The 16402-nt window shown below is 41.3% G+C and overlaps 1 protein-coding gene across 4 annotated transcripts in view; it reads left to right on the plus strand.

Annotated features, from left to right (window-relative positions):
• LOC139385815 (nectin cell adhesion molecule 1b) overlaps positions 1-16402 on the plus strand; it is a 388964-nt gene that overhangs the window by 117290 nt on the left and 255272 nt on the right. The window contains exon 6 of one of the 4 annotated variants that reach the window (XM_071131060.1): positions 7891-10091. The exons of the other annotated variants lie outside the window; for them this stretch is intronic. Within the exon in view, the coding sequence (XP_070987161.1) occupies positions 7891-8396 (506 nt within the window). The 3' untranslated portion in view covers positions 8397-10091. Of the gene's footprint in view, positions 1-7890; positions 10092-16402 lie in introns of those variants that run through there. 4 annotated transcript variants of the gene reach the window in all.

Raw genomic sequence — 16402 nt, forward strand, 5'->3', positions numbered from 1 at the left:
GGGGCTGTGTTATTTGTTAATTGAGATATGGGCTGTGTTATATGTTAAATGAGATATGGTCTGTGTTATATGTTTGTAAAGGAGATAGAGACTGTGCTATATGTTGTTACAGGATATATGAGGGGCCCCAGTGTTGAGGATCAGCATGGCAGATGTGTTGTTACCTACCCTTACCACCTGGGGTGGCCCATCAGGATGTCCAGGATCCAGTTGCAGAGGGAGATGTTTAGTCCCAGGGTCCTTAGTTTATAGATGAGCTTTAAGGGCACTATGGTGTTGAACGCTGAGCTAAATTCGATGAACAGCATTCTCACATAGGTGTTCCTTTTGTCCCGTTGGGAAAGGGCAGTGTGGAGCACGATTGACATTGCGTCATCTGTGGATCTGTTGGGGAGGTATGTGAATTGGAGTGGGTCTAGGGTGTCCATGAGAGCTATAGGTTGGTAGTCATTTCGGCAGGTTACCTTGGTGTTCTTGAGATAGTGGGGGTGGAGAGAGGGATAGGGAGATAGTGGGGGTGGAGAGAGGGATAGGGAGATAGTGGGGGTGGAGAGAGGGATAGGGAGATAGTGGGGGTGGAGAGAGGGATAGGGAGATAGTGGGGGTAGAGAGAGAGAGAGAGCTGGCATGGTGGGAACAGAGACTAGAGTGATTCCTCTAACGCAGATGCAACGATCTTCACCTATCTTTCCTTCCAATGATCTAAGGAGTTGATACCAGTATGGGAGTTACTGCCTTAATAGAATGTATTTTACCTATCCGGTGCTTTGAGGTTGAGGTCCTTTATCCTCCCTCTGACTTCTGACCGAGGGAACATTACATTACTGCCTCCTCATCCCCTCACTCCCTCCTCATCCTCTCCCTCCCACCTCATCCCCTCCCTCCCTGTCTCTTCATCCCCTCCCCTCCTCATCCCCTATCCCAAGTCCAGAACACCACAGAGACATAGAACGTCACCTAGATGTAGTTGCTGATGCGTGTATGGTTGAATCATCAGCATACATGGACACACATGCTTTGTTTAATGCCAGTGGCAGGTCATTGGTAAAAATAGAAAAGAGGGCCTAGAGGGATGAGGGACCGCAGCAGAGGAGAGTAGTGAAGGGTAGAGGAGAGGATTATCAGACTGCCCAGCGTTTCCCTTGTCTCTCTTCCTTCTTCTTCTTCCTCTCCCACTCCATCCATCTCCTTCATTCCTATGGGTTCCACCCCCCTCTGGACTGTGGTGCCTAGATGCCGAGGTGGTGCAGGGAAGTAGGATGGTGGTTGGTGCGGCTGCTGGAGGTGACCTAGCGTTGCTCGCTCTCTCTCTCTCATTCATGTGTGTAAGAATGTCAGAATAATCCCATTACAGGGTCAGATTAAAACCTGGGAGCTCTGAAAGGCCTGAGGGCTGATACCCAGCCCTGTATTGGTTCACACATTTGGCCGCCTTTCCTTCCAGTTCTCTGCTGCCAGTGACTGGAACGAATTGCAAAAACCGCTGAAGTTTAAACATCAACTATCTGAGCAGCTAACCGATTGCTGCAGCTGTACATAGTCCATCTGTAAATAGCCCACCCAATCTACCTACCTCATCCCCATACTGTTTTTATCTTATTTACTTTTCTGCTCTTTTGCACACCATCATCTGCTCATCTATCACTCAAGTGTTAATCTGCTAAATTGTAATTATTCACTCCTATGGCCTATTTATTGCCTAGCTCCTCATGCCTTCTGCACACACTGTTTATAGACTTTCTTTTTTCTACTGTGTCATTGACTTGTTTGTGTTATTGGCTTGTTTATTGTTTACTCCATGTGTAACTCTGTGTTGTTGTCTGTGTCACACTGCTTTGCTTTATCTTGGCCAGGTCGCAGTTGCAAATGAGAACTTGTTCTCAACTAGCCTACCTGGTTAAATAAAGGTGAAATAAAAATAAACATAGTAGTCAAAATCTATCAAATCCTGCCTGAGAGTGCATTATATAGGCAGGATTTGCAGTTTTGCAACTTTAGCATTGGTTCCACTGCGCCAGGCAAGCTACATCATAGTCTTGTGGCAAGCAAGACACCTGAGTTTGTACCCAGTAGGTGACGGAGAGATGGATGGATAGAGGGATAGAAGGGGAGAAGATAGAGAGAGAGAGGGGGACCGGATGGACTGTTTTGGTGGCTGTGAGGTCTTTATGGTGCATTTATATTTGGGTTGGTATTTAAGGGTGAGAGTACAGCATAGTTCACACTGCAGGGCCTTAATGCTCAAAACAGTTCCAGAATACTGACTGTCCAAACAGCAAGTCACAAGTCACCAAATCAGATTGCTTTTCAGACCAGTCATTTTCTGACATGGTTACGCTAGTTGTCATAGTAACAGCGGTGCACAGTGATGTAGGCTGATTGGTGGTGGTGCTCGTGCTTCCTGTCAGAAGTTACAACGACACATGCCCTTGATACCTGCCCTTACCCTCCCAGTGGCTTTGAATGTTCACAATCACAGTGTCAGAACACTTTTAAAGTCTCAAAGGATAAAATGATACAACTTTCAAAATAAGTATTTTTGTCTAGTCACAGCAGTCAAATACAGTATATACGGTAACTAGGTAGCCACAGCATTCAAATACAGTATATACGGTAACTAGGTAGTCACAGCAGTCAAATACAGTATATACGGTAACTAGGTAGTCACAGCAGTCAAATACAGTATATACGGTAACTAGGTAGTCACAGCAGTCAAATACAGTATATACAGTAACTAGGTAGTCACAGCAGTCAAATACAGTATATACGGTAACTAGGTAGTCAACAGCAGTCAAATACAGTATATAGGGTAACTAGGTAGTCACAGCAGTCAAATACAGTATATACGGTAACTAGGTAGTCACAGCAGTCAAATACAGTAGCTAGTAGCTAGGTAGTCACAGCAGTCAAATACATTATATACGGTAACTAGGTAGTTACAGCAGTCAAATACATGATATACAATAACTAGGTAGCCACAGCAATCAAATACTGTAACTTGGTAGCCACAGCAGTCAACTAGCTAGCTGTTTAGCTTTCTAACACACTCACCTCTTTGTTTTTAAACAGTTACCAAGCTATCTAGCTACCACATGTTTTTAAACAGTTACCAAGCTAGCTAGCTACCACATGTTTTTAAACAGTTACCAAGCTAGCTAGCTACCACATGTTTTTAAACAGTTACCAAGCTCGCTAGCTAGCTACCACATGTTCGTGTCAAACTCTCACAGAGTAGCTAGCAAGCAGCAATATTTACCAAATAACAGTCGAAAAACTATGTGAGGGCAAATAAATCAGATTTGACCATTACAGATATGTATCATTCCCTGTTAATGAACAGATATCATCGCCTGTTCGAGAACATGTATCATCCCCTGTTAATGAACATGTATCATCCCCTGCCGTGCTAATTAGCCTACTATTTTAAATCCATTTAAAATACTAATTTTGACTAAAGATATAAATGCAATTTTCTCCTCTTCTATTGTCCTACCTGACCATGGAATAACACTACCAGACAAGTGCTTTGTTGCATTGAATCACTCAATAGCTGTGTGAGAGAGGGGGTTTAAGAGAGGCAACATTACATGATATAAATAGGAGTCAAGGCTGAATTATTTAATACAATGTACATGTTTGGTAATGCTGGCAGAAGCAGTCTTCTGTCACTCTACAATAGGGCTGCCCAACCCTCTTCCTGGAGATATACTGTCCTGTGGGTTTTCAGTTTTCAACCCTAATTTAACACACCTGGTTCTATTTATTAGCTACTCAACAAGACCTTTTAACTAGCTGAATCAGATATGCTAAATTAGATTGAAAAAAATAAGGGACCTAGACAATTCCTGATTCTGCCATTAGTCTTCCGTTCTGTTAGGCCGTTTAACTCTTTATCCACAATATAGCAGGGGGTGTAAAGCCATAACACATACGTTTTTTCCAGCAGCAGACTATGATCGATAATGTAAAAAGCCGCACTGAAGTCTAACAATACAGCCCCCACAATATTTTTATTATCAATTTCTCTCAGCCAATCATCAGTCATTTGTGTAAGTGCTGTGCCTGTTGAATGTCATTCTCTATAAGCGTGCTGAAATTATGTTGTCAATTTGTTTACTGTGAAATAGCATTGCATCTGGTCAAACACAAGTTTTTTCCAGTTGTTTACTAAGGGTTGGTAGCAGGCTGATTGGTCAGCTATTTGAGCCAGTAAAGGGGTTTTTAATATTCTTGGGTAGAGAAATGACTTCAGCTTCCCTACAGGTCTGAGGGAACACACTTTCTAGTAGGTTTAGATTGAAGATATGTTAAATAGGAGTGGCAATAACGTTCGCTATTATCTTCAGTAATTTTTCATACAAGTTGTCAGACCCTGCTGGCTTGTCATTGTTGATAGACAACAATACTTTTTTCACCTCTTCCACACTGACTTTATGGAATTCAAAAGTACAGTTCTTGTATTTCATAATTTGGTCCGATATACTTGGATGTGTAGTGTCAGCGTTTGTTAGTGGCATGTCATGCCTAAATTTGCTAATCTTACCAATGAAAAAATCTTTAAAGTAGTTGACAATATCAGTAGGCTTTGTAATGAATGAACCATCTGATTTAATGAATGATGGAGCTGAGATAGACTTTTCTCCAAACATTTCATTTAAGGTGCCCCAAAGCTTTTTACTATCATTCTTTATGTTATTTACCTTTGTTTCATAGTATAGTTTATTCTTTATATTCAGTTTAGTCACATGATTTCTCAATTTGCAGTATGTTTGCCAATCGGTTGTGCTGACAGACTTATTTGCCATTCCTTTTGCCTCATCCCTCTCAACCATATAATGTTTCAATACCTCATCAATCCACAGGGATTTAACAGTTTTTACTGTCATTTCCTTAATGTGTGCTTATTAGTAACTGGAATAAGGAATTTCATAAATGTGTCAAGTGCAAAGTCTGTTTGCTCCTCATTACACACCACAGTCCAGCAAATATTCTTTACATCGTCAACAGTGGAATTACTACAAAACTTATTGTATGACCTCGTATACACTATATTAGGCCTAGCCTTCGGGAACTTTGGTTTTCCTAGATATGGCTATTGTATTGTGATCACTACATCCTATGGATTTGGATACTGTTTTAAAGTACATTTCTGCAACATTAGTAAAGATGTTATCAATACATGTTGATGATTTCATTCCTGTGCTGTTTGTAACTACCCTGGTAGGTTAACTGATAACCTGAACCAGGTTGCAGTGACTGGTTACAGTTTGAAGCTTTTCTTGAGTGGGCAGCTTGATGAAGGCCAGTCAATATTTAAATCACCCAGAAAATATACCTCTGTTGATATCACATACATTATCAAGCATTTCACACACATTATCCAGATATTGACTGTTAGCGCTTGGAGGTCTACAGCAGCTTCCCACCAGAATGGGCATTAGGTGAGGCAGATGAACCTGTAGCCATATGACTTCAACAGTATTTAACATTATCCAGATATTGACTGTTAGCGCTTGGAGGTCTATAGCAGCTTCCCACCAGAACGGGCTTTAGGTGAGGCAGATGAACCTGTAGCCATATTACTTCAACAGTATTTAACATGAGATCCTCTCTATTCTTTACAGGAATGTGGTTCTGAATATAAACAGCAACACCTCCACCATTGGCATTTCTGTCTTTTCTGTAGATGTTATATCCATGTATTGCTACCATTGTATAATGAAAGGTATTATCTAAGTGAGTTTCAGAGATAGTCAGACTATGAATGCCATCTGTTACTAGCAAGTTATTAATTTCATGAACCTTGTTTCTTAGGCTACATATGTTAACATGGGCTACTTTTTGAGCACTTTTCTGGGATGCTTGATTGTTTTCATTGCTTTACAGGGAAGCTTAGCAGAAGTAGATATGCTCATGTTATTTATGTTAGTGCAGGGTGAGCTGCACACAGTGGACTTCCTACTAGGACACACCACCTCAGTGTTAACAGTGGTCTTCCTATAGGACACACCACATCAGTGTTAACAGTGGTCTTCCTACTGGGACACACAACCTCAGTGTTAACAGTGGTCTTCCTACTAGGACACACAACCTCAGTGTTAACAGTGGTCTTCCTATAGGACACACCACCTCAGTGTTAACAGTGGTCTTCCTACTGGGACACACCACCTCAGTGTTAACAGTGGTCTTCCTACTAGGACACACCACCTCAGTGTTAACAGTGGTCTTTCTATAGGACACACCTCCTCAGTGTTAACAGTGGTCTTCCTACTGGGACACACCACATCAGTGTTAACAGTGGTCTTCCTATAGGACACACCACCTCAGTGTTAACAGTGGTCTTCCTACTGGGACACACCACCTCCGTGTTAACAGTGGTCTTCCTATAGGACACACCACCTCAGTGTTAACAGTGGTCTTCCTACTGGGACACACCACCTCCGTGTTAACAGTGGTCTTCCTACTAGGACACACCACCTCAGTGTTAACAGTGGTCTTCCTACTGGGACACACCACCTCCGTGTTAACAGGGGTCTTCCTACTGGGACACACCACATCAGTGTTAACAGTGGTCTTCCTATAGGACACACGCCTACCCATATAGCATGCGTGTATCCTACCCATATAGCATGCATGTAGCCTACCCATATAGCATGCATGTAGCCTACCCATATAGCATGCATGTAGCCTACCCATATAGCATCCATGTAGCCTACCCATATAGCATGCATGTAGCCTACCCATATAGCATGCATGTAGCCTACCCATATAGCATGCATGTAGCCTACCCATATAGCATGCATGTAGCCTACCCATATAGCATGCATGTAGCCTACCCATATATCATCCATGTATCCTACCCATATAGCATGCATGTAGCCTACCCATATAGCATGCATGTAGCCTACCCATATAGCATGCATGTAGCCTACCCATATAGCATGCATGTAACCTAATGGACATCAGGGGAAGAGAGAGAGAAAGAGATAGGAGGGTTGAGATAGAGAGAGAGATGGAGAGGGATATGCAGTTATGCAGTATTGTTATGCAGTTGTATCGTTATGCAGTTGTATCGTTATGCAGTATCATTATGCAGTAATCAGTATGCAGTATCATTATGCACTGTCGTTATGCAGTATCATTATACAGTAATCAGTATGCAGTATCATTATGCACTGTCGTTATGCAGTATCTTTTCAAATTTGTTGCATGACCTGCTTTCCATACTACAGGTATGATTCCAACCCTCTCTGCATTATCTTTACTTAATTATACATCTAATTGTACCATCTTTTCAAAGTTGTTGCATGACCTGTCTCATACTTCTGTACTTTAGGGATGATTCATATTAATTTTTACAGTTGCTGAATGATTCATTCTCTGCATGGCCATTTGTCTCACAAGGCTGAAAACAATAACCTTCAGATTTCCTGAAAGAGCATTTCATTATACACACTAAACTGATGACAATCATGATTTAATTTAAGCTTGAAAGTAAAGGCATTCTTTGCAAAACCCCAGGGAATACTCATATCCTGTTCAAGAATTGTGTAGGATTTCAGTTTGCATTGGTGTCTGTTTCCAACATGTTTGTCTCTTTGGGGACGGTGTGTGATGGACAGACAGACTGGCTGTGTGTTTCTTTCTCCCTTTCCTCTGCATGTGGCTAGCGATGACTAAAGCTTGCTTTGTAGCGGGGGTTTAAAGCCGCCTTTGGGGTTGTCCACAGGCTCCTCCTCCTTCCTCCATCCTTTCTTCTCCCTTTGCTTATCCCTCCCTGTCTCCCTTCCCTCTTTCCTAAAAAATAGCACCTACACACCAAGCACACTCCCTCCTCCTGTTCCCACCTGAGCACTGACACACCCCTTCCATCTGTCTTTTCCTACCCAGAATTCCCTAACAACCCACCACCTGGGGGCCCTGAGATCCCGCAGGAGCAGCACAATGCGGGTGCCGTCATCGGGGGCGCCGTGGGCGGGGTCTTCCTGTTAGCGGCGGCCGCCACCCTGCTCTTTGTGTTCCTGCGCCGCCGCCAGCGCACCTTCAAGGGCGACTACAGCACCAAGAAGCAGGTGTTTGGGAACGGCTACAGCAAGGCCGGGGGCCTGCCAGCCCACCCTCCCATCCCCAACAACCTGCAGTACCCAGACGACTCAGATGACGAGAAGAAGCCTGCCCAGATCGCTGTGACCGGAGGGTTCGAGGCAAGCGAGCGTGATTTTGATGGAGATGCGGAGGACTTGAAGAGGCCCTATTTCACGGTGGATGAAGGAGAGAGCAGAGATTACGACGAACGGACTCTTGCTTTCCAGTACGACCCCGAGACGGAGATCGCCGACGATATGGTGTCCCAAACCGATGGCTCTGTCATTTCAAAGAAAGAGTGGTATGTGTAGGGGACACAAACAACCAAACCAACCAACCGACCTCCCGTCTCACCCTCCTACCCTTCCCCTAACACCACCACTACCACCCCCTCACCTCCATTAGTCAACCCCATCCCGCCTTGCATCTCAGACATTCAGTCCAGTGCCCCTCCAAACCCCCAACCCCATCAGAACCCAGTCAATTAAAACCATGTTTTAAAAAATGCACTATCAAGTCCTAAGGAGCATGCAACAACATCAAAATGTCAACAACAACAACACATCAAAATGTCAACAACACATCAACATAACAACAACAACACATCAACAACAACATTGCATCAACATGTCAACAACAACACAACATGTCAACGTCAACAAAAACAACACAACATGTCAACAACAACATTACATCAACATGTCAACAACAACACAACTTCAACATGTCAACAACAACATTACATAACATGTCAACGACAACACAACTTCAACATGTCAACGACAACACAACTTCAACATGTCAACAACAACATTACATCAACATGTCAACAACAACATTACATCAACATGTCAACAACAACATTACATCAACATGTCAACAACAACATTACATCAACATGTCAACAACAACATTACATCAACATGTCAACAACAACATTACATCAACATGTCAATGACAACATTACATCAACATGTCAATGACAACACAACTTCAACATGTCAACAACATTACATCAACATGTCAACAACAACACATCAACATGTCAATGATAACACAACTTCAACATGTCAACAACAACACATCAACATGTCAACAACAACATTACATCAACATGTCAACAACAACACATCAACATGTCAACAACAACACATCAACATGTCAACAACAACACATCAACATGTCAACAAAAACATTACATCAACATGTCAGCAACAACACATCAACATGTCAACAACAACATTACATCAACATGTCAATGACAACACAACTTCAACATGTCAACAACAACACATCAACATGTCAACAACAACACATCAACATGTTCAACAACAACATTACATCAACATGTCAACAACATTACATCAACATGTCAATGACAACACAACCTCAACATGTCAACAACAACATTACATCAACATGTCAACAACAACACATCAACATGTCAACAACAACATTTCATCATGATGTATTGAAATTCCATTAGATGAAACTGCATATAATACTAAACACGGTTTGTCATTGGACTTGTGTGCAACCACCATTGACTTCCATTGGACTTGTGTGCAACCACCATTGACTTCCATTGGACTCGTGTCCAACCACCATTGACTTTCAAGGCCAGACAGAAAGAGTGATCTGGTCGCTTGGAAAGGTGAATTATTGTTGTGTGTTTTTCCATGATATTCTAAATGTATTACATGTATAGAGACTTGGGAGAGATGAGGTATTTGCTGAGCACATTGTGAAAGTCCAACACTGGATGTATGATACGTTGTTTTATTATTCTTCTCATCACCAATGCCTTTTCTGCTATTGTTTGTTTTTTTATAACTTGTTTATGTATGTTATGGGTTCAACTAGGGTAACTAGAGGGTACAGTAACTAAAGGGTACAGTAACATGTCAATCAAAACATCAGGTTCATATACTGTAGATATATTTGAGTTATCTGATTGTGTTGTTTTAAGAGAATGAGATGTAATGCCATTACAGCCCCTGCTTCTCTCCCTGGCTTCTTATTGACTAGCAACACTACACAACAATACAAGACTGGGTTTAACCCAATGATGTATATAAACCCTGGATTGCTGATGCATTGTATTGGCCAATGAGAAGCTTTGAAGCCAACGGTTGGCTATATTGGCACTCCCCAAAATAAGTACTTCATAAGAATTAAAGGAAGTCTACAGTATTTCAATGACATGTTTCAAGGACAAAATTCCATCTATTTAAGTATTTTTTGTTGTTGTAGTGGGGACAGTAACGCTAGTACTTTCAAAAAATTATACTTTAAAGCGGCAATATGTATGTTTTTAGGTGACCTGACCAAAGTCAGTTGGAAATGTGTGTTATAGATCTGCCGTTATCATTGAAAGCCAGGCTAAGAAGTGGTACAGTGCCTTGCGAAAGTATTCGGCCCCCTTGAACTTTGTGACCTTTTGCCACATTTCAGGCTTCAAACATAAAGATATAAAAATGTATTTTTTTGTGAAGAATCAACAACAAGTGGGACACAATCATGAAGTGGAACAACATTTATTGGATTTTTCAAACTTTTTTAACAAATCAAAAACTGAAAAATTGGGCGTGCAAAATTATTCAGCCCCTTTACTTTCAGTGCAGAAAACTCTCTCCAGAAGTTCAGTGAGGATCTCTGAATGATCCAATGTTGACCTAAATGACTTATGATGATAAATACAATCCACCTGTGTGTAATCAAGTCTCCGTATAAATGCACCTGCACTGTGATAGTCTCAGAGGTCCGTCAAAAGCGCAGAGAGCATCATGAAGAACAAGGAACACACCAGGCAGGTCCGAGATACTGTTGTGAAGAAGTTTAAAGTCGGATTTGGATACAAAAAGATTTCCCAAGCTTTAAACATCCCAAGGAGCACTGTGCAAGCGATAATATTGAAATGGAAGGAGTATCAGACCACTGCAAATCTACCAAGACCTGGCCGTCCCTCTAAACTTTCAGCTCATACAAGGAGAAGACTGATCAGAGATGCAGCCAAGAGGCCCATGATCACTCTGGATGAACTGCAGAGATCTACAGCTGAGGTGGGAGACTCTGTCCATAGGACAACAATCAGTCTTATATTGCACAAATCTGGCCTTTATGGAAGAGTGGCAAGAAGAAAGCCATTTCTTAAAGATATCCATAAAAAGTGTCGTTTAAAGTTTGCCACAAGCCACCTGGGAGACACACCAAACATGTGGAAGAAGGTGCTCTGGTCAGATGAAACCAAAATTGAACTTTTTGGCAACAATGCAAAACGTTATGTTTGGCGTAAAAGCAACACAGCTCATCACCCAGAACACACCATCCCCACTGTCAAACATGGTGGTGGCAGCATCATGGTTTGGGCCTGCTTTTCTTCAGCAGGGACAGGGAAGATGGTTAAAATTGATGGGAAGATGGATGGAGCCAAATACAGGACCATTCTGGAAGAAAACCTGATGGAGTCTGCAAAAGACCTGAGACTGGGAGGAGATTTGTCTTCCAACAAGACAATGATCCAAAACATAAAGCAAAATCTACAATGGAATGGTTCAAAAATAAACATATCCAGGTCAAGTCAAAGTCCAGACGTGAATCCAATCGAGAATCTGTGGAAAGAACTGAAAACTGCTGTTCACAAATGCTCTCCATCCAACCTCACTGAGCTCGAGCTGTTTTTCAAGGAGGAATGGGAAAAAATTTCAGTCTCTCGATGTGCAAAACTGATAGAGACATACCCCAAGCGACTTACAGCTGTAATCGCAGCAAAAGGTGGCGCTACAAAGTATTAACTTAAGGGGGCTGAATAATTTTGCACGCCCAATTTTTCAGTTTTTGATATGTTAAAAAAGTTTGAAATATCCAATAAATGTCGTTCCACTTCATGATTGTGTCCCACTTGTTGTTGATTCTTCACAAAAAAAATACAGTTTTATATCTTTATGTTTGAAGCCTGAAATGTGGCAAAAGGTCGCAAAGTTCAAGGGGGCCGAATACTTTCGCAAGGCACTGTATATCTGTTTTGTGCGCTATTTCTGTGCTTCCCGTTCTTATGTTTCGTTTTTGCGTCTTTTACTTTCAGTTTATTACACCAGCTTCAAACAGCTGGAAATAAAATATGTTTTGTTATGAAAAAGATGTTTAGCAGCGGTTTAGATGATACAATGATTCTCAACCCGGAAATGGTGGAGCGATTGCTGCATAGTGCATATTTTTTGTTGTTGTGATATCCAATTGGTAGTTACATGCTTGTCCCATTGCTGCCACTTCCCTACGGACTCGGGAGAGGCAAAGGTCGAGAGCCATGCGTCCTCCGAAAAACAACCCTGCCAGCCGCACCAATGTGTCGGAGAAAACACCATCAAGCTGGCGCCCTTAGTCAGCTTGCAGGTGCCCGTATTCAGCTTGCAGGCGCCCGGCCCACCACAAGGAGTCGCTAGAGTGCGATGGGACAAGGAAATCCCCGGCCAGCCTCATGGGTCTCCGGTCACGGCCGGCTGTAACACAGCCTGGGATCGAACCCAGGTTTGCAGTGACACTTTAAGAACTGCGGTGCAGTGCCTCAGACCGCTACGCCACTTGGGAGGCCTGCATAGTGCATCTTTAAGGAAATATTTTTCCTTTTTTATTTTTATGTTTAGCTCACATTATATAATTAGAAAGTCTGCATTAAGGTGTCTGTTATAGAATACATGTTGAAAAACTAATGTAGACATTAATAAATGCATTTTTATAGCTTTTTACACCCCATGTAAGTAATCTAGTGTATATATAAATCATTGGTTTAACAATGTATTACAGCTCCCTGCATAGTATACTATAAGAGTACTACAGACTATAGTAGTGTAGTACAGAGTATACTATGTATTTTGGCCATGTATGTTCTAGCTGTTTTCCAAAGACATGACTGGTGTTTATTACTCTTCAGGGTGTGTACTGAGACCTGCGGCACATGTCAACACAACAAGCCATATGGACACGGCAGTAACACATACAGGCCTAGAGGAGATGCCAGTAGATATAGAAGGACAATGTGCCGGAATGTGCCCTAGTTTTAGTTTCAGATGCTGAGTTGTTTTGGCGCCATCTTAGTTTGGCGGCCATTTTAGCTCCAGTGAGAAAACAGGTGAGAAGGGAGAAGGTCCTGCTGTCCTGAAGCATCCCTGTGACAAATTATCTTGTTATGGGTTGTAGCGGCATCATGTCATGTATTTTCAACATACAGAACAGTAATGCTTCCCTTACGCTCTGAGAAATGTAATTTCATGATCTGTATCTTAAACTTGAAAGGGTTTACCTAGGGGGTTTACCTAGAGGGTTTACCTAAAGGGTTATCCTAAAGGGTTTGCCTATTGTTTAATGACCCTAATTTTGTTATCATTGCTCTATTTTTCTTTATTCTAGTTTCTGTGTTTATTAGAGAGTTTGCATTACCTTGTGATTTCCGCAGAAGGCTTGTTCGATATTGACTTTGAGTCTGTGGTGACTGTCTGACTGGGTAGAATTGGCCCTAAGGTACTATACCTCCACTCACAGCACCTTCTAACAGGACCCTCCAATGCACACAATGGAGACGAGAACAATGTTAAATGTGGGTGTTCATCTCTGCCTACAGAGAAACATGTTTTAAAAGCAAAGGGAACAGAAATATGATAAATGTTGTCTAACTGAATTTAGCAGCAGGTGTTTTTTATTTGTGTTTAAATATAAATATATATCTCAACAGTCTGGATAAGAGTCTTTCACAATCTTGTCCAGTTGTGGCCAATATAAAATATATTTGATTTGTTTAACACTTTTTTGGTTGCTACATGATTCCATATGTGTTATTTCATATTTTTGATGTCTTCACTATTATTCTACAATGTTTGAAAAAAGTAAAAATAAAGAAAAACCCTTGAATGAGTAGGTGTGTCCAAACTTTTGACTGTATATAATTTGTAACATCTCTATATGGATTCAAATGGGAGACAAATCAAACAGAAATAGATTCCTCTACAGCAGAACTGACTCCTTTAGAGAGGGGATTGGTTGGCTTTTAAACTCTGCTGCCAGTAGCTGCGGTCCACTGCATAACTTTAACCTCAGTTTTCATGTGCAACTTTTAAGCCACTAACAGAATATTATTATGGTGAAAAAATCTATGCAACATCTGTAACCAAGTACGAGTGGGAAATCTGTCCAGCGATGGACATCAACACATAGAGAAGCCATTCTGGATGACTTTAAACTGGTTGACATCTTAAGCCTTGTTTTATGCATGTGATTTTATGTGAGAGTAGGTGGGAGTTGAAATATGGATGTTTTAGTGGTTCTCTTTTGTACAGAGAGCTAGTCTATGTCTTCACACATCAGCTCAGAGGGGAGGAGAACTCTTTGTAAGTGTCTGTAGGGAGGTGTGGTGGGCAGTCAGTGGTTGACAAAAGGATTTCGTTATGTAGAGACAAAAGACCCAGCTACATCCCAAATTGCTCCCTATCATGTATAGTGCACTACTTAGAACCAGTGGACTATATAGAGAGTAGGGTGCACTACATAGAACCAGTGCACTATATAGAGAATAGGGTGCACTCCTTAGAACCAGTGCACTATATAGAGAATAGGGTGTACTACTTACAACCACTATATAGAGAATAGGGTGCACTGCTTAGAACCAGTGCACTATATAGAGAATAGGGTGCACTACTTAGAACCACTATATAGAGAATAGGGGGCACTACTTAGAACCAGTGGACTATATAGAGAATCGGGTGCACTACTTAAAACCAGTGGACTATATAGAGAATAGGGTGCACTACTTAGAACAACTATATAGAGAATTGGGGGCACTACTTAGAACCACTATATAGAGAATAGGGTGCAATACTTAGAACAACTACATAGAGGATAGGGTGCACTACTTAGAAACAGTGCACTATATAGAGAATAGGGTGCACTACTTAGAATCACTATATAGAGAATAGGGTGCACTACTTAGAATCACTATATAGAGAATAGGGTGCACTATTTAGAACCACTATATAGAGAATAGGGTGCACTACTTAGAATCACTATTTAGAGAATAGGGGTACTACTTAGAACCACTATATAGAGATTATGGTGCACTACTTAGAATCACTATATAGAGAATAGGATGCACTACTTAGAACCAGTGGACTATATAGAGAATAGGGTGCACTACTTAGAACCACTATATAGAGAATGGGGTGCACTACTTAGAACCAGTGGACTATTTAGAGAATAGGGTGCACTACTTAGAACCAGTGGACTATATAGAGAATAGGGTGCACTACTTAGAATGACTATGTAGAGAATGGGATGCACTACTTAGAACCACTATATAGAGAATAGGGTGCACTACTTAAAACCAGTGGACTATATAGAGAATAGGGTGCACTACTTAGAACCACTATATAGAGAATAGGGTGCACTACTTAGAACCACTATATAGAGTATGGTGTGCACTACTTATAACCAGTGGACTATGTTAGAGAATAGGGTGTACTACTTAGAACCACTATATAGAGAATGGGGTGCACTACTTAGAACCAATGGACTATATTAGAGAATGGGGTGCACTACTTAGAACCACTATATAGAGACTGGGGTGCACTGCATAGAACCAGTTCACTATATAGAGAATAGGGTGCACTACTTAGAACCACTATATAGAGAATAGGGGGCACTACTTAGAACCAGTGGACTATATAGAGAATAGGGGGCACTACATAGAACCAGTTCACTATATAGAGAATAGGGGGTACTACTTAGAACCACTATATAGAGAAAATGAGGCACTACTTAGAACCAGTGGACTAGATAGAGAATAGGATGCATTACTTAGAACCACTATGTAGAGAATAGGATGCACTACTTAGAACCACTATATAGAGAATAGGGTGCACTACTTAAAACCAGTGGACTATATAGAGAAAAGGGTGCACTACAAAGAACCTGTGGACTATATAGAGAATAGGGGGTACTACTTAGAACCACTATATAGAGAATATGGGGCACTACTTAGAACCAGTGGAATTTATAGAGAATAGGTTGCATTACTTAGCACCACTATATAGAGAATAGGGAGCACTACATAGAACCAGTACACTATATAGAGAATAGGGGGTACTACTTAGAACCACTATATAGAGAATAGGGTGCACTATTTAGAACCACTATATAGAGAATAGGGAGCACTACATAGAACCAGTACACTATATAGAGAATAGGGGGTACTACTTAGAACCACTATATAGAGAATAGGGTGCACTACTTAGAACCAGTGGAATATATAGTGAATAGGTTGCACTACTTA

This window comes from Oncorhynchus clarkii, chromosome 27 (assembly GCF_045791955.1).
Source record: "Oncorhynchus clarkii lewisi isolate Uvic-CL-2024 chromosome 27, UVic_Ocla_1.0, whole genome shotgun sequence".
In the NCBI taxonomy this organism is placed as follows: domain Eukaryota; kingdom Metazoa; phylum Chordata; class Actinopteri; order Salmoniformes; family Salmonidae; genus Oncorhynchus; species Oncorhynchus clarkii.